Source organism: Odocoileus virginianus, chromosome 7, assembly GCF_023699985.2.
Source record: "Odocoileus virginianus isolate 20LAN1187 ecotype Illinois chromosome 7, Ovbor_1.2, whole genome shotgun sequence".
NCBI lineage: Eukaryota > Metazoa > Chordata > Mammalia > Artiodactyla > Cervidae > Odocoileus > Odocoileus virginianus.
The window spans coordinates 58,959,893-58,978,059 of NC_069680.1; the positions used below are offsets into that span (position 1 = coordinate 58,959,893).

At 38.2% G+C, this 18,167-nt stretch overlaps 1 protein-coding gene across 3 annotated transcripts in view; it reads left to right on the forward strand.

Moving 5' to 3' along the window:
• Positions 1-11,653, forward strand: part of DDX50 (DExD-box helicase 50) — a 30,207-nt gene extending 18,554 nt beyond the window's left edge. For 2 of the 3 annotated variants that reach the window (XM_020869864.2, XM_020869865.2), the window contains exons 9-15: positions 2,150-2,311; positions 3,544-3,663; positions 4,397-4,470; positions 4,692-4,851; positions 7,075-7,209; positions 8,270-8,314; positions 11,162-11,653. In XM_020869864.2, coding sequence (XP_020725523.1) covers positions 2,150-2,311; positions 3,544-3,663; positions 4,397-4,470; positions 4,692-4,851; positions 7,075-7,209; positions 8,270-8,314; positions 11,162-11,440 — 975 coding nt within the window. In that variant the 3' untranslated portion in view covers positions 11,441-11,653. Of the gene's footprint in view, positions 1-2,149; positions 2,312-3,543; positions 3,664-4,396; positions 4,471-4,691; positions 4,852-7,074; positions 7,210-8,269; positions 8,315-9,519; positions 9,724-11,161 lie in introns of all 3 variants that reach the window. The other variant, XR_011488773.1, reaches the window with a different exon arrangement.
• The last annotated feature ends 6,514 nt before the right edge of the window (positions 11,654-18,167 follow it).

Sequence of the window (18,167 nt, forward strand, 5' to 3'; positions counted from 1 at the left end):
TCTCCCACTTTCTGAGCTCTGGCTGATTTTCCTTTCACTTTCATCTGAGAGTCATCTCGTTCCTTTGCTTCTGGGATCCCTGTCATCCTCAGTTTGAATTTTAGGGTTTTGTCCCCGCAAGGAAGCATCAGTTTGTTAATTTGAAAGTTCATTTGGGCCGAGACTGTTTAAGGCTTTTTCAGCAGAATTTCTAGAATTCTAATTTTTTTGGTATTTGGTTTCACACTTTATCTCTGGCTCCTCACAATCACCCTTAAATGTGTAAGAATTCTACCAGTTTCAGCTGACTTTCTCAAATTATGCTTTCCCCATTATGCTTTCTGGGGAGTATCTATCTGTTCTTAGGACTAGCAAGCACCCCCCACCCCCCTGCCATAGGTTTTTGTCTCTCTTATGTGTGGAAACCATGAAAATACTTTGTCACTAAATTTTGTCATAGATGTTTGTGGAAAAGTATATTTGCTTTTGACTTTAAAAAAAAGTATCTTTTCTTGAAACAGTTCTCCTAATTTGGGTTCCATGCTATCACACAGGTTTCTTCCTTCTTCCCTGGCTAATCTTTCCCAACTTTATTGAAGTCTTTTTGTGTTCTTACTTGCACTTTAAATACTGGCATTCCTTACAGTTCTACTTCTGTAATTGTTCTCACTTATTAACATGTTCTTTCTGTGTATAATGATTAGTTGCACTTTGGAGTCAGAACACAATGTAAATTCCAGTTGTGTTATTTCCTGGCTCTGTAACCTAGGGCGAATCACTTCATACGTCACTGCCCATGTTCCCATTTTAAAAATTGATATTAATTTTTTTTTATACTTTTAAGACAAAATAATTTAAGGTGTTTATTACAGTGCTTTTCTTACAACAAGCAGTCAGTAAGTATAGAAATATAGAAGTATAGCTGTGGAATTTGCTGGTGGTCTAGTGGTTAGGACTAAGTATTGTTATGTGTATAGATAAATATAACTAATCACTCCTATGGCTCCAGTCATATGTGCATATGCTGTCTGTTTACAAACTTCTTTTTATAATACAATTTTACAGTAGCTATTAAAATGTTAAATGTTTAGAATTTTTGACCTAGGAATTCAACTTCTAGATATGTAGCTTACTGAAATATACATATACTGAGGGATCTGGAGATACAGTACAAGGTTATTCACTATAGCATTGTTTCTAAAGGTGAAAGTTTGGATCCTACCCAAATGTTCATTAGTAGAGTATTGCTAAAATAAATGATACTGGGAATTTCCTGGCAGTCCAGTGGTTAGGACTCAGAGCTTTCACTGCTGGGGCTGGGCTGAGTCCCTGTTGGGGAAACTAAGATTGCATGGGTTGCGGCCAGAAAAAAAGAAGATACTGTAGATCTGTATGAAGAAAGATACTGAAGATACTGTATGAAGAAATCATATGTAGTTTTAAAAAATTAAGTAGATGTGTATCTGGCTGAGATATAACAAATTTAGAAGGTAGGTTGTAAAACCATACATATATAGTATAATCTCTTTTTTAAAAAAAAGTTATTTATTTGGCTGCACGAGGTCTTCGTTGCAGCATGTGGGATCTTGTTGGGATCAGCATGTGTGGCTTGTGAGCTCTTAGTTGTAGCATGTGGGATCTAGTTCCCCGAGGAATCAAACCTAGGCCGCATACATTGAGAGTGCAGAGTCTTAGCCACTGGACCAGCAGGGAAGTCCCAATATAATCCCACCTTTATAAGTAAATTCATAAAATTATATGCTAGGATTTGTGAGGTGTGTATGTTTAAAAAATAATGTGTGGAGGAATATTTATTGAACTGTTAGCAGTTACTTATTAGGAGACTGATACTAGGAAAGCTTTTCCATTTTATGCTAAATGTTTTTCTGCATTGTTTGATTTTTAAAAGCATGTATTTTTATAATTACCAGATTTAGAAACAGCAACAAAAAGAGGAAGGACTTTCCTGGTGGTCCAGTGGTTAAGACTCCACACTTGCACTCCCGGGGTGCAGGTTCAATCCCTGGTGGAGAACTAAGATCCCACATGCTGTACGGTGTGGCCAAATAAATAAAAACAACAACAAAAAGAGCACAGACTTTATAGTATTTGGATGCTGTCACTGCTAAGTATGTGCTATACACTTACTTTTCCTTTTTGTTTCAAATAGAATGCCCAGTGTTTACATGGGGACATCGCTCAGTCACAAAGAGAAATTACACTGAAAGGCTTCAGAGAGGGTAGTTTTAAAGTTTTGGTGGCAACCAATGTGGCTGCCCGTGGTTTGGACATTCCTGAGGTTGACCTGGTGATTCAGAGTTCACCTCCACAGGTAGGAAATAAGTTTTTCCCCCACCAATTTTATTGAAAAATAATTCACATACATCACTGTATAAGTTTAAGCCATAACAGCACTATGCTTTGATTTATATATGTTGTGAATTGATGCCCACAGTAGGTTAAACCACCATCCATCTTCTCATGTAGGTATAAAAGAAGAAAGGAATTATCTTTTAACTGAAAGTTTATGTCTTTTGACCATCTTCCTTCATTTCTCCTTCCCCCCACCCTCTGCTTCTGGTAACCACAAGTCTGATCTCTTTCTATGAGTTTAGTTTTTTAATTTGTTGTTGTTGTTTTTTTAGATTCCATGTATAAGTGAGATCATACAGTATTTGGCTTTCTCTGACTTATTTCACTTAGCATATTGCCTTTAAGGTTCATCCATGTTGTCACAAATGGTAGGATTTCCTCTTTTTATGGCTGAATAATATTCCATATAAACCTTTTTATTCGTTCGTATCTTGATGGACACTTAGGTTGGTTCTGTGTCTTGACTATTGTAAATAATGCTGCTGTGAACATAGGGGTGTGAATATCTTTTTGAATGGTGTTTTCATATCCTTTGGATATACTCCTGGAAATGTAATACTGGATCATGCGGTCATTCTGTTTTTAACTTTTGAGGATCCTCCATACTGTTTTCCAACAGTGCATAAAGTTATCTTTTCTCCACTTCCACACCAGCATTAACAAATGTTAATCTGTTCTCTTCTGTCTTTTTGGTGATGGCCATTCTAATAGGTGTAAGTTGGGTTTTTACTTTGCAAGGAAATGAGATTTGATTTGGAGAAAATAAGAGTAGCTATGTAAATTGCCTTTTATTTACAAGACTTCGCTTAGATTAAAATATATATATATTATCTATTCTTGCTCTTAGCCAGTTTTTGTTAGTGTAGTTAAATCGATCGGAATCTGGTACCTTTGCAAATAATTAACTGCTTTATTTACATTTGAAGTATGAAATCATGCAAGAGAAGAATAAAAAGTTGCCATATAAAGAACCTTGGGATAGGCTGGATAAAAAGGTTCTAAATCTCATCCCTTTCACTGCAGAATTCAAACATAAACATTCTCTGGGATATTAAAAAGAGCAGCAGGATTGAAATAAAAATGTTATTATTGATAGTAGTAGTCTTGTTGCTTCTAGTATTACTATTTGGTTGCTGGAATGACTGTTTAATTTGCCAGATTTTTAAGAAGAGTTACCTCTTTTATTTTTAGGATGTTGAGTCCTATATTCATCGCTCTGGACGCACAGGTCGAGCTGGCCGGACAGGGATCTGCATATGTTTTTATCAACCGAGAGAAAGAGGTCAATTACGATATGTGGAACAAAAAGCAGTAAGTAGAGTTAAATTATTTCAGGCTTATTATCTAAATGGTGCCTTAGAAAAGAGATCTTTTTATATTTGTTCTCACAAATAGATTTTATGACTTCTCATTTAAGCTGCATTTGGATGTGAAGCATGTGGAGAGCTAAAGTTATATTAGCTGCAAGACTTTGTTTTAATACAGCTTTTATTATGAAGACAGAAGAGCTGACTTTCTCCCTTTTCCCTTGAATTTCTCCCTGACTAAAATCAGAAGTGCATTGTGATTTCTGTACCTCTTAGCCTGATATTGTAAATGGATGATTGTGACATTATCTTGGTGTAATAGTCAAGATTGTATTGAGTAATGTTACAATAGCGAGTTTCTACAAGAAATTACACATTTTTTGTGGTCTCAAGTTTTTGTAGTATTTTTCCTGTTTTTATGATGTGTATTTTCATACATTATTTGACATACTTTGTACGATGAAGCTAATAAGAAAAAATTTATTGTAAACAGCATCTTTTTTTAAAAATCAGCTGTTTTGTAACTGTAATTCTATGATTTGTAACTAAGAGACAATTGAAAAAAAATTTTTTTTTCTCTTTCTAGAATTTGTTATTGATGATTTATTAGGAAATCTTGATCTGCTAGGGCTTGGAAATCTTTAAGTCCAAGAAATGGAAATTCAACAAACTAGATTAATTTAGGAATTAATTGTAAAGACTTCCATTTTTCTTTAATGTAATTCTTTCATTTTCAGGGAATTACTTTTAAACGTGTAGGTGTTCCTTCTACAATGGATTTAGTTAAATCTAAAAGCATGGATGCCATCAGGTATGCTTTCTGACCTTGCTGAATGATTTTTTCTCTTGTATTAGGCTATACATCTTAAGCTCTCCTAGTTGACATATCAGAAAATTTAATCACCAGTTTTACCAACAGACATTTAATTATATTAAAATATGAAAATGTTGCTTTCTTTTCCCATTCATTCTTTTATCTTTAATCTTTCCCCTTTGTCTTGACCAGGAAAATTTACTGTTTTTAAACCGTAGGTCTTTGGCTTCCGTTTCTTATGCTGCTGTTGATTTTTTCCGACCATCAGCTCAGAGACTGATAGAAGAGAAAGGGGCAGTGGATGCACTGGCTGCAGCATTAGCCCACATCTCTGGCGCATCGAGTTTTGAACCACGATCTTTGATCACCTCCGATAAGGTAGAAATCTGTGAGAAAATTGTATGTGGTTGAGAAAGATTAAAATTGAACCATAGATACCTATCTGGAGAGAAATACAGGGCATCTTTACTTTGCACAGTATTGTGTTAACTGAAACTTGTATGTCAGAACCTGTTCCTCATGTTTTTTTTTTTGGTCATGGAGCCATGCAAATTGAGAAATAGACTCTGCAGCTAACATAATGCCATGCAAAGTAAGGATTGCCTGTATATGTGGAGAGTATGTATGTGTGCATAAAACACCATCTGACCTATCCCCCTGCCAGGTCAGTATCGGATGTCAAACCATACCAGAGCCATGTATTCCCATTATAAAAAGTATATTTTATTCTGTAATTAGTAAGAAATCCATGGGGTGTTATTTTAGCACTGAGCAAATACTTTATCCCTAATAACCTACCAGATACTTCTCAAGAAAACTTAAACCACATTTCTTAAGGAAACATTAAGGTACACTTTTTAAGTCATCAAATTTATTGGCATAAAACTGTTTATAATATTGCATCATTACCATTGTAATATCTTTTTTTTTTACCTTTTAAAAATTATTTTTAATTGAAGGATAATTGCTTTATAGTATTTGTTTCATATCTGCCATACATCAACATAAGGTAGACTTTTAAACCTAAGAAGTATCTAAGAGGTCATCTAATCCCAACTTTTATCTAATAAAAGAATCCCTCTTTGGCAGATGGGTCATCTAACCTCTGCTTAAATATCTTAGCAACAGGGTGTTAGTGGTTTTGTATTTCTTTTATGGGTTAAATCAAAGTCCAAAGTCTTTACAAGGAATGTGCTGCAGGGTCTTCCCTTTCTACCTCTTGGCCTCATCTCCTATCACTCTCCCCTTGCTCGTTTCAATTGTCATAACCTACTTGCTGATACTCAAATATAAACTTAATCCTACACAAGGCCTTTGTGCTTATTTGTATTATACTGAATGTTCTCTTACGAATCTTCGCTCCCTCCTTCACTTCATTCAGCTTTCTATCAGGTATCACTGTATCAGAGAATTTCCCCATCACCCTGTCTAAAGTAGCTTGTTGCTGCCTTGACTCTCTCTTTTCATTTTCTTCTCCTGCTTTATTATTTTTTTCATGATTCTTATGACTGTCTGACATTACATATATTTACTTATTTGTTTACTGTCTCCTCACCCACCGTTGGACTTCGCTGGTGGCTCAGTGGTAAAGAATCCGCCTGCCAAGCAGGAGACTTGGGTTTGATCCTCGGGGTCAGGAAGCTTTCCTGGAAAAGGAAATGGCCATTCACTTCAGTATTCTTGCCTGGGAAATCCCATGGACAGAGGAGCCTGGTGGGCTACAAAAGAGTAGCAAAAGAGTTGGACACAACTTAGCAACTAGACAGCAACAACTCCCATCGTTATTCACTGCCCCCACCCCAACCCCTTGCTACATATACACTACAGGGTAACTCTGAGACAAAGGACTATAGATTGCTGAATCTCTAGTACCTAGGACAGTACTGGCACATACCTAGGGGGCACTTAACTATTTGTTACATCAGTGCCTCCCTATATCTTCTTCACTTGACCATTTTGTTGTCCAGTGAAGTTTCACAGAGCAAGTCATTTTTGCTCAAGTGTAGTCCTTCAAAAGTTTAAAGAAGTTTATGTCCTCTTGTTTTTCCACTCAAAGCTAACCTTGAGTCCTTCAGCATTTCCTTAATTCTTCACTACCTTCTTATCCTTGATGCTGTAGTTTAATTTCCTCTTGAAGCATTATGTTTACAATTAAATGTACTCTTTACATCAATGTATACAAGAATGGTGCTTTTAATGATCTGTAAGCATTAGTCTTATATTAATATAGTTTAAAATAAGTTATTTTTTTAGTGGTCATGTTATATTGGTCATGTTGGCTTATAAGAAGTGCACACATGCATGCTAAGTTGCTTCAGTTGTGTCCAACTCTTTGCAATGCTATGGACTACAGCCCTCCAGGCTCCTCTGTCCATGGGATTCTCCAGGCAAGAGTATTGGAGTGGGTTGCCATACCGTCCTCCAGAGGATCTTCCCAGGGATTGAACCCTTGTCTTTTGCATCTCCTGTGTTGGTAGGCAGGTTCTTTACCACTAGTGCCACTTGGGATGCCGTAAGTCAAAAAAGGCTGTCAAGTTAGAATGTTATTGTCCTACTGCTGCTGCTTTTCTCTCAAACACAGTGTGACTTTTATTCCTTAAGGGGTTTGTGACCATGACTCTGGAAAGCCCAGAAGAAATACAGGATGTCAGCTGTGCTTGGAAAGAACTTAACAGAAAGCTGAGTAGTAATGCTGTGTCCCAAATTACCAGAATGTGCCTCCTAAAAGGAAATATGGTAGGTTTTCTTAGGCAACTGCCGTATATGTTTATAAAGACTAATAGATTTTGTTCATTTTTTTTTTAAGTCTAATGGGATGGATAATACTGTTTTATCCATGTGTTAGTGTGTTTCCAGTTGGAAATTTGGGGAGTTATGTAAGTAACCCATTCCTCTAGAAAGCTGTTAAGTCATTCTGCTAATTTGTAATTTTCAAGTTATCTAAGTTTCTGCCTTTGAATGCATATGTGGTTGTGTGTGTTTATTTTACAATTGAGTAACATAATTGCAACAGCCAAATAGTTCTTTTTTTTTTTTTAAAGAGAATACACAATATTGATTTCTAAGTGGCCTGCTGTTGGTTGTTAATGAGGATAACTGAATTAGGTATTTTCATACAGTTATGAAATAGCGAAGTTAAAGCCATCTGTAATCTTAGTGGCTGATTTCTTCTAATGGTTTTGTGAAAAGATGTTACATTTATTCATCTCACCTGACTATATAAGTTCATGCTACTCTAGAATTTATTAACTTGTTTATTGGAAAGTTATCTTTCTCAAAGTTTAATATTACCTTCAAAAGAGATCTGTGGCAAGTAGGACAACTTTGTACATTCAGAAAAAATGTGGAGGGGGAGGGAAAATATACCTAGATCCTTAGGCCAAACCATTTGCTGTACTTGGATATTAATTAACTTTCAGTGTACTGGCAGCCCAGATCAAAGAGGAAACATCTTAGGTTATCTCCTGGCACTAAATTTTTAAAGGAATTTATTAGATGGGTCATTTTACAAGGGACATGGAACATTATAGTGTCTACAAAAACTTTTCTGGAGAATACTCTAGATGCTTATTAGGAGTCAATTCTTATTAGATATTGGTTTACTTTTAGATTTAGGAAGTATAATTAGCAGCCATTCTGTGTCATGCATTATTATGTATTAGCTGGTTTAATTCTGTAAGCAGTCATGGGACCCACTTAATCTTTTCTTTTTTTAGTTTATATAAAATTATAAGAAGGTGTTTTAAAAAATCAACTCATGTGCATCTAAATAAAAATATTTTCATTTTGCTTTTAGGGTGTTTGCTTTGATGTTCCCACAACTGAATCAGAAAGGTTACAGGTATATAAAAATTTTTATCTGTTAAATAGTTGAATATGTTTCTCAAAAAGATAGGGATTAAAAAACATATTCATAATATCTTTATCATGTGTAAATCAATTAAAAATTCCTTAATAAACTAATAAATTATAAATATCCAGTTTGTCAAATGTGAAAAAATAGAATTGCAGTCCAAATCCTCATGTACTCATCACCCAGCTTCAGCAGTTATCAACTCATGGTCAGGTGTGTTTCATGTCTACTTCCATCCACTTACACTGTATTTTTTTAATTTTATTTATGGCTGTGCTGGGTCTTCCTTGCTGTGTGGGCGTTTCTTCTCCTCAGTTGCAGAGAGTGGGGGCTGCTCTCCAGTTGCAGTGCATGCGCTTCTCATTGCGGTGGCTTCTCCTGCTGCGAGGCACGGGCTGCAGCGCTCACAGGCTTCAGTACTGGTGGCTCGTGGGCTCTGTAGTTGCAGCTCCCAGGCTCTCGAGCACAGGCTTGGTATTCGTGGTACCCAGGCTTAGTTGCTCCACGTCCTGTGGGATCTTCCTGGATCAGGGCTCGAACCGCCCTGTGTTTCCTGTATTGGCAGGTGGATTCCTTACCACTGAGCCACCAGGGAAGCCCTCTCCTGTATTCTTTTGAAACAAATTCTAGGAAGTCTATCATTTCAACCATAAAGACTTTTTTTTTTTTTCATAAATACTTTTATATAGCTAAGATATTAAAAGCACTTAAAAAAAGATAATACCATTATTAACCCCCCAAATAGTAATTCATTAGTATTATCCAATTTTGTGTTTACATTTTCCCCTATCTCCTGAAGTTTTTAAATATAAGAAGGTCTGCAAAGTTCATTCTATATAATTTGATTTTTGTCTCTTTTTCTTCAATTCCTTTCTCTCTTTCTTTAAAAAAATTTTCCTGTGTTTTATCTGAAGAAGAAAGAGATTGTCCACTAAATTCCTACACTGTGAAATTTGTCTATTTGTGTCCCTGTGCATATTTATATACATATTTTGACACAAGAATGGGATTATTTGGTTTCCAAAGTCCTTTTTAAAATTCAGAATATGTTGTAAACACATTTGTTTATCAACTATACAGTTACTTACTTTTATTGGCCCCCTGGCATTTGGCCACATGGGTGACCAACTTAAACAGTGTCCTATTTTATGACATTTAGATTATTTCCAATACTAATACTCTATTATAAACAGATTTGCACTGGTGGCTCAGATGGTAAAGAATCTGCCTGCAATGTTTGATCCCTGGATTGGAAAGATCCTCTGGAGAAGGAAATGGCAACCCACTCCAGTATTCTTGCTTGGAGAATTCCATGAACAGAAGAGCCTGGCAGGCTACAGTCCGTGGGGTCACAAAGAGTCGGACATGACTGAGCAACTCACATGCATTATAAACAGGTTGGCTTTAAATGTTGGCATAGCTAATTCTTTATGCATTGCCAAGTTTCTTTCTTTAAGATGAACTTTTTAAGATGTCTGCTTGGCCAAAAAATGTGTGTATTTTTAAGGCTTTGGTCATACATTGCCACCAGTTGTGTGTATGTGGCTGTTTGTCTCTGCTCATTCTGACATGTAAGGTATTTTGATATTAACTTGCCTTGGCAACTCGTGATCACAATGAAAAACAGTGTAGCAGGATATGACATATTGATGCTCTTAAGGGCTGCTGATTTTTATATTTTGCTTACCCTGATACCAAATTGTTTCCAATAGTGACATTTTTAGTCCCTGTTGACAGATTTTTAATCTGCATTATCAGCTCTCAGATCTTGTTTTTGTCAGTATATCTTCTGAAAGCAATGACCACTAATTAGTGTGGCCTATTCGTTTTGTGCTGAGAAACTGGTGGGCTCTTTTAGAATGTATAAACCGAGTAGGAATTTAGAGTCCCAAAATTGGCCTGAAAATTTCTCCTCGGACTAATACTGAGCTTTTAGAAACTTTTTTTGGGTCGAGGAGGATCCAAGCTTTGTACTGTTACATTAAATTTGAGATTTAAGTTTTAAGAGGATTTTTTTCATTTTTAATGACTTTTTTTTTGTAATATTACAAGCAGTACATGTTCATTGCAGACAACTAGAAATACATAAAAGTATAAGGTAATAATCACCTGGAGAAGGGAATGGCTGCCCACTCTAGTATTCTTGCCTGGAGAATCCCATGGACAGAGGAGCCCGGTGGGCTACACTCCATGGGGTTGCAAAGAATCAGACACGGCTAAGTGATTGACAAAAAAAAGTAACAATCATACATAAATTCCCATCCCCCAGAGATAACCACTATTAGCATTTTGAAGCATTTCCTCCCAGTGTCTACATTTTTAAAAAAATTTAAAAAGTATAATTGGCCTACGAAACTGTGTTAGTTCCAGGTGTACAATATAGTGATTTGGTATTTATATTACAAAATGATCACTACAATAAGTCTTGCTACGTTCATCATTCGAAAATATTACAGTATAATTAACTGTATTCCCCAAGCTGTACATTTCATCCTTGTGATTAATTTATTTTGTAACTGGAAGTTCCTGTCTCTTGATCTCCTTTATCTGTTTCACTCATCCCCCCATGTCTCTCTCCTCTGGCAACCACCTGTTTGTTCTCTGTATCTGAGTCTGTTTCTGTTTTGTTTGTTCATAAAATTTAGGAACTCAAGTTCCTGTGTTTTAGCTTTGAATATGTTTTTGCTTTCTGGTTTTTAGTTTTATTCCAGATACTCTGGACTTTATGGATTGATGACATTTAGCTAATAGATATGCAAAGAGTTTCCTGTACTCATGTGCTTGCTTATGGTTTCTATTTTGCATTTGTGTTAATCCTGTAAATTACCCCAACAGGCAGAGTGGCATGATTCAGACTGGATACTCTCAGTGCCAGCCAAGTTGCCTGAAATTGAAGAATATTATGATGGAAACACATCTTCTAATTCCAGACAGAGGAGTGGTTGGTCAGGTGGCCGGTCAGGCCGGTCGGGCCGGCCAGGTGGTCGATCCGGTGGCCGGTCAGGTAGACAGAGTCGGCAGGGGAGTCGGTCAGGAAGTCGACAAGATGGTAGAAGACGAAGTGGGAATAGAAATCGATCAAGAAGTGGGGGCCACAAACGGAGTTTTGACTGAGATAGTTAATCTGCCAGTGTGAGCTTGCCTGTTTCTGCATAATCATGTACATTATCAACCAAAAATTAGGTCAACATAGCTGAGGTCTGTGTCTGCTATTTGGAAAGAAGTTGGTTGTATTTTTTTAAAAAGTATTTCACAAGAATGGTTGTAAACAAATCTACTTACCCAGTTATACCTTTGAATAAAAAAACCTTTTATTGTCTCTTTTCACTGTGTGTTAAGAATTTTCTCAATGTTATCTTTTAAAATTTCTTCTAAAATGTGGCAGCCAAGTCAATCTTAATCTTACTTGCATAATACAAAATATGGTGTGTCTGTATTCAGATCATTCCTTCCATATAATAATATAGTAGAAAATAAGAAATTCCTTCTGCATTAAAGGGCTATAAAGACTGGTAACATGATTGGTTAGATGTAACATTTTAAATGTTGGATAAAGTTAATTAAAAGGTGTGCGAGCAGTGCATCCTCAGTAATATATTCCACAGTTAAAGTTACTTGTTGAAGGTTTACTACGTGTCCATCACTATCCTAGCCCCTAGGGGTACAGTGGTGAATAAGGCATGGTCACCATCTTCAAGGAACTTATAGTTTAAAGCAGCAATTCTGGTTGAGATTAACACCTGGTGTTTAGGATGAAAGTAGCTATGGAATGTGAAGGATCTAACTGGGGTGTGCCTAATCAGTCTTAGGAGTCAGGCTTTTTTAGATGGAGTGATAGAAGTAAAGCAGAAGCACACGTTGATCTGGCCAGTTTAGAAGGGATGGGGCTTGTAGCCAGAACAGTACAGGCCTGCCTTGTTTTGTTGCACCTCACAGATACTGTATATTTTAAAAATGGAAGGTTTGTGGCAGTCCTGTGTTGAACAAGTCTGTTGGTCCCATTTTTTCTGATACTATTTTCGAATGTATGTACATTATTTTAGACATAAAGCTGTTATACACTTTAGACTTGTATAGTGTAAACATAACTTTTATATGTACTATGAAACTGAAAAATTTGTGAGACTCACGTTATTGCAGTATTTGCTTTATTGCGGTGGTCTGGAACTGAACCCACGATATTTCCTAGGGATGCTTGTATATGCGGCAACCCAGACAGAGGCAGAGAATAGCATGGTAAATCTGAAGGCCTCCACATAGTTCAGTATGACTTACATGTGATAGAGGACAGTAATAGATAAGGATTTAGGAACCAGATTTTAAAAGTCCTATGTGCATTTTTAAGGAATTGAAATACTGTATTTATCACAGAGCTTTTTTCTTTTTCCTTTTTTTGCCACATGGCATATAGGATCTTAGTTTTCAGACCAGGGATTGAACCTGCAACCCCTGCAGTGGAAGCATGGAGTCTTAATCACTGGACCACCAGAGAGGCCCCAGGAGTTGAAATATTTTCTTGAAGACAAGGAAGAATCATTAAAGTCTTTATAGTAAGAAGTTAACATGATGAGATTTGTGTTTTAGAAAGATTACTGACTACACTGAGGAGACCGAATTGCAGAAGGGCCAGACTAGGCACTATGAGCCCTCTTAAGATGCTGTTAGAGTAATCCCAGGTAGAGGTGATGGTGGTCTGCACTAATGAATGATAGGCAACATATTCTGAGTGATGAGAACTGAGGCACTTGAGACGTTATTGCTTATTTAGAATCACTCAGCTGGATAATATATAGTGGAGTGATTATTTAAACCAAGTCTAGCTTGTGAACCAGCATTCTTAACTACTATGCTAAATAGTGGCCATGGACTTTGAGAAACATGGATAGATTTCAGAGGTTTTTAGGATATGGAATTGTTAGGACTTGGTGCTTTCAATTGGAAGATAAAAGAGGCAGAAGAATTAAACCTGTGTTTGTCACTGGGATAGGTACTAGAACAAAGAGCGAGAAAAGTTATGTGGGGGAGAGAGGGAACATGACTAGTTCAGGATTAGATGTATTTTATCTCTTTTTTTTTTTTTTTCAGGATTAGATGTATTTTAATACTCAGTAGTCCATATGTCCAGAGAAGGCAATGGCACCCACTCCAGTACTCTCGCCTGGAAAATCCCATGGATGGAGGAGCCTGGTGGGCTGCAGTCCATGGGGTCGCTAAGAGTTGGACACGACTGAACGACTTCACTTTCACTTTTCACTTTCATGCATTGGAGAAGGAAATGGCAACCCACTCCGGTGTTCTTGCCTGGAGAATCCCAGGGACAGCAGAGCCTGGTGGGCTGCCGTCTATGGGGTCGCACAGAGTTGGACACGACTGAAGTGACTTAGCAGCAGCAGCAGCAGCCCATATGTCAGGAGATAAACAGTAGGCTGTTGGATTTATATGAAGGAGAGAGGATGTTCGAAAGATTTGGCAATAATAAACAAAAAATGGTAATTGTAGCTGTTAGTAGATGAGATGATCCAGGGAAAGTATAGTAAGGAAAAAGGTCTGAAAACGGAACCTGAAGGCACACCAGTGTACTTACTGCATAGCAGAGGAAAAGGGAATCCCACTGAGAAGGGATGAGAAGAAGAGGGCCCAAAGCCCAGAAATATGGGGCTTCCAGAGGCACCAGAAGAGAAAATTGAAATGGCCTTTGGATTTGGCAAGCAGACATTGATGTGGGGAGCAGCCATATTAACACAGTATTGAGAGAAGCTATTTAGCCATGGCTTCAGCAGGATATGGGAGGTGAAGTAGGGACAACAAACAATGAACACTTCTTCCAGAAACTTGGCTAGGAATAGGGAAGAACAAGCTAAAACGACGTAGAAGAAAGGATGAGATTGCAGTGAGAATTTTGTGTTGGCTGGGTGGGGAGATGAGGGAAATTTGAACATGCTAAAATACTAATATGGGAGAGAGCAGGACAGGAGGGGGGAGCAGAAAGAATGAATATATGATGGATCAAAATCCCTATGAAGATCCAAACAAATGAGCTCAAGTGCATCCTGGAGATTATAGCCTTAGCAGAAAAGTGAAAAATGAAAGTGTTAGTTGCTCAGTTGTGTCCGACTCTGTGACCCCATGGGCTGCAGTCTGCTGGGCTCCTATGTCCATGGAATTCTCCAGGCAAGAATACTGGAGTGCGTTGCCATTTCCTTCTCCAGGGGATCTTCCTGATGCAGGGATCAACCCATAGATTGAATCTGAGTCTCCTGCATTGCAAGAGGAAGGTATTATGATTATCATGGAGGTGAGTTTGCAGGTGTTAAGGTAAAAAGTTGAGAGATTATCTGCCTAATGTCTTCCTATTTTTTTCCTGTGGTAGTTTTACATGGTCAGCCACTGAAGGTGAAAAGGGAAGTAGTAGGCTAGGAAATTTGAGGAAAGGGGAGGAACGAGAGGTATTGAGTAGAGAACATGATGAAGAACTCACCAGGCAAACAGGGTCACAGACATCCAGTCGTGATGAGAGACTGAATTTGTAGTGGCATTAGAGTGGTTGAGGGATTTCCTATGACAACACTCAGCACTGTGCTGTAGGAGTGGAGGTTGGGGACAGCTGATGGGGGGACTGGGGTTTTGCTCTAAAGTTAAATGATGACAAGGTGAAGATGTTAAGGATTCAGTGAAGTGATTAGAGTAACAGTCCAAGGAGTCTAGACTGCTTAGGAATTGAAGTGGAGATGGGGTTGACAGGGAGGATGGAGAAGGGGCACAGGATTGAGGGCTGAGTCAGGATTCAGGAGAGGAGCTGCTGAGAAGACAACTGCAGAGCAGGCCTGTTGGGGGCAAAGGTTATTTCAGTTTAAGTGGTCAAAGAACCGAGAAGCCAGTTATGTGTATGGTTTCCATGGATAATGAAGACAAATGAGAACTGAGGAGGGAGTGTAAGACTAATCCAGGTGTCAAAATACCATAAGTGGTGGAGGTTGGCAAATTACTTGAATTAGGAGTGGGAAAAGGAGATTATCACAGATTTCCAAAGGGACAAGGGCATTTACATGAAAGTCAAGGAGTAACTCTGAGGAAAAGAGGAAGACACTGACACCAATATACATTGCATGTGAAGGAATAAGCAATGTATGTATGAGGAAGCAATAGGGGAGTATTTTCCAGTAAGGGCCAGATTACAGTTAGCCCAAGAGGGAAGAAGGACTGTTGGTGCTGGATTGAGAAGTTTTGATTATGGGCAGTGGGATTCCAAATAGCTAATGACTTGGGGGAGGGAAATCTAGATGGCTCTGTCTGCATTTGTGTAAGTGTGAACTCTGTATTGATACCCAAAATGGAATAAGGGCTGCATTCCTACTGAGGTGTGTGGTACCTCAGAATAACTTATTAATATAAAAGTTAATAAGGAGTGCTCAGTCTCTGCCCTTGATAGCTCAGAATATAGTGAAATAGATGGACACATAAACATAGGTCCATGGCAATGACGAAGTGTGATGATTGGCAAAATGTACCAGAACACCAAGCGCAGCCCAGGAACCTGGGGTGGGAGGTTCAGAGAAAGCGTTTTGGCTATGATGATTATGAGTTAAGCGAGGTAAAAGAAACAGGCACAGAGTAGCTAATGCAACATGGTCTAAGCATGGCAAAAGATAAGTAGTCCTTGTTGCCAGGATCTTGACTGTGAGGAAAGTGGTGGTGAGAACACGACCAGAGTCATATATTGGAAGGCTTCATAGACCTTGTTTTAGAAGAGCCATTGGAGGGTAAGGGAGAAGAGTGAAAAAGATAATGCATGCAGGTAAACACCAAGGGGGAGAATGGATTTAAGGGGTCCCCTTGCTAAAGGCTGGAATCCTTATTAGCACAGAAAGGGGCTGCTGCTGCTGCTAAGTTGCTTCAGTCGTGTCTGACTCTGTGCGACCCCATAGACGGCAGCCCACCAGGCTCCTCTGTCCCTGGGATTCTCCAGGCAAGAACACTGGAGTGGGTTGCCATTTCCTTCTCCAATGCATGCATGCATGCTAAGTCGCTTCAGTCATGTCTGACTCTGTGTGACCCCATGGACAGCAGCCCACCAGGTTCCTCTGTCCACAGAATTCTCTAGGCAAGAATACTGGAGTGGGTTGCCATTTCCTTCTCTGAAGGAAAGGGGCAGATCCTAAGAAAAGAAAACAATAGCTTTCTCTGTCTTCTGGAAGAAGGAGGGGCAGGGAAATTCCTTATCAAATTCTCAGCTTTGGGCTGCAGTCCACCTCTTATCTTTGCTCCTTCTTCATAGAGCTCAGCAGCTTCATGGCTCCACCTTTTGGCTATTCAGAGCCTTCTGTATGATGCTCTGTACCCTAGTGTTGTGGTCCCCTAATATCTACTTGAACCTAAATCTATTACCTTGATCTTCAGCTTTTGAATTTGTAAATAATATGTTTTCTTCCTTTCAGCATTAGAAATTTGATAATAAATTCACACTTTGGTGTGAATGTCTGAAAGCCTGTCATTTTTGTTTTGTATAATTTGGGAGTAGTGCTTAATAGTTATTTTTTAAAACTATATTCCTTTAAAAAATATTAGTAATTGTATGTTCATTGTTGGAAATTTGAAAAAAAAAGAGAAGCAAATGGAAGATTAAAACCACCTATAATTACTTCTCTCAGAGACCATCACTGCTTACATTTTGTTGTATAGATTTTGATTTTACTGTGTATGTGTGTGTACATACTTTTTGAAATAGAAAATTCTCCCAATCTTATGAAAACATATTACACTATCTACATCAGAGGAGACTGGCTTGGCAGAATTCAAGAAGTACTTCCAATTCCCTATCGAATGGATGTAAAACCCATTTCTTCCACTTGCTACTGAATTTTGTACAGACGATTAGATTAAATATAGTAATCTGGCTACCTGTGAGCCAAAAAGGGCCATTTGCATATTTCCTCTTGGAATTTTGGCCTTGTGCCTATGTGCAGGTATGTTAAAAAAGAATTTACTGTATGAGCCTTGACAAAAATTTCCCATTTAGTAGCATTCTGGGCTTATTCTGTTGTTGAACATGTTGGTATTAAAAATGTCCCTGTACTGTGTACAGCCATATCATATACAACAGCACCATGAAATTTTGTGGTTTATTGACTAGACTGCAACGTCCTAATTGCTTTCCTACCTGGACATATAACTAAAATTTATTTCAAAGGGTTCTACCCCACTACTGCTGCTGCTGCTGCTGCTAAGTTACTTCAGTCGTGTCCAACTCTGTGCAACCCCATAGACGGCAGCCCACCAGGCTCCCCCATCCCTGGGATTCTCCGGGCAAGAATACTGGAGTGGGTTGCCATTTCCTTCTCCAATGCATGAAGGTGAAAAGTGAAAGTGAATTCGCTCAGTCGTGTCCAACTCTTAGCGACCCCATGGACTCCCGCCTACCAGGCTTCTCTGCCTGTGGGATTTTCTAGGCAAGAGTACTGGAGTGCCAGTACTGCCATTGCCTTCTCCAACCCCACTACTAGTGGTAGGCTAATATGTGCCAGGAACTGTCCAAAATCTTAAGGATACAAAGATGGATAAATCAAAGCTCCTGGCTCAAGGATATCACAGGGTGTTAAGTGAAAGCATCGTATATTTACATAAATTTATCTGTTAAAAAATTGACACTGTGAAACATAATTGTGAATCATGAACAATTTCCTTTGAACTGTCAGATTAAAGAATGTGCAGTAAAAACTAATCTTATGAAATACAGAAATAAAACTCCCAGTATTTCCCTTGGTCACAAAGTGATTACATTTTGAGTTCTTTCTAAAAACCTTGACATACCTATGAGGCTTTTTTTTCTTGTTTTTATTTTTTA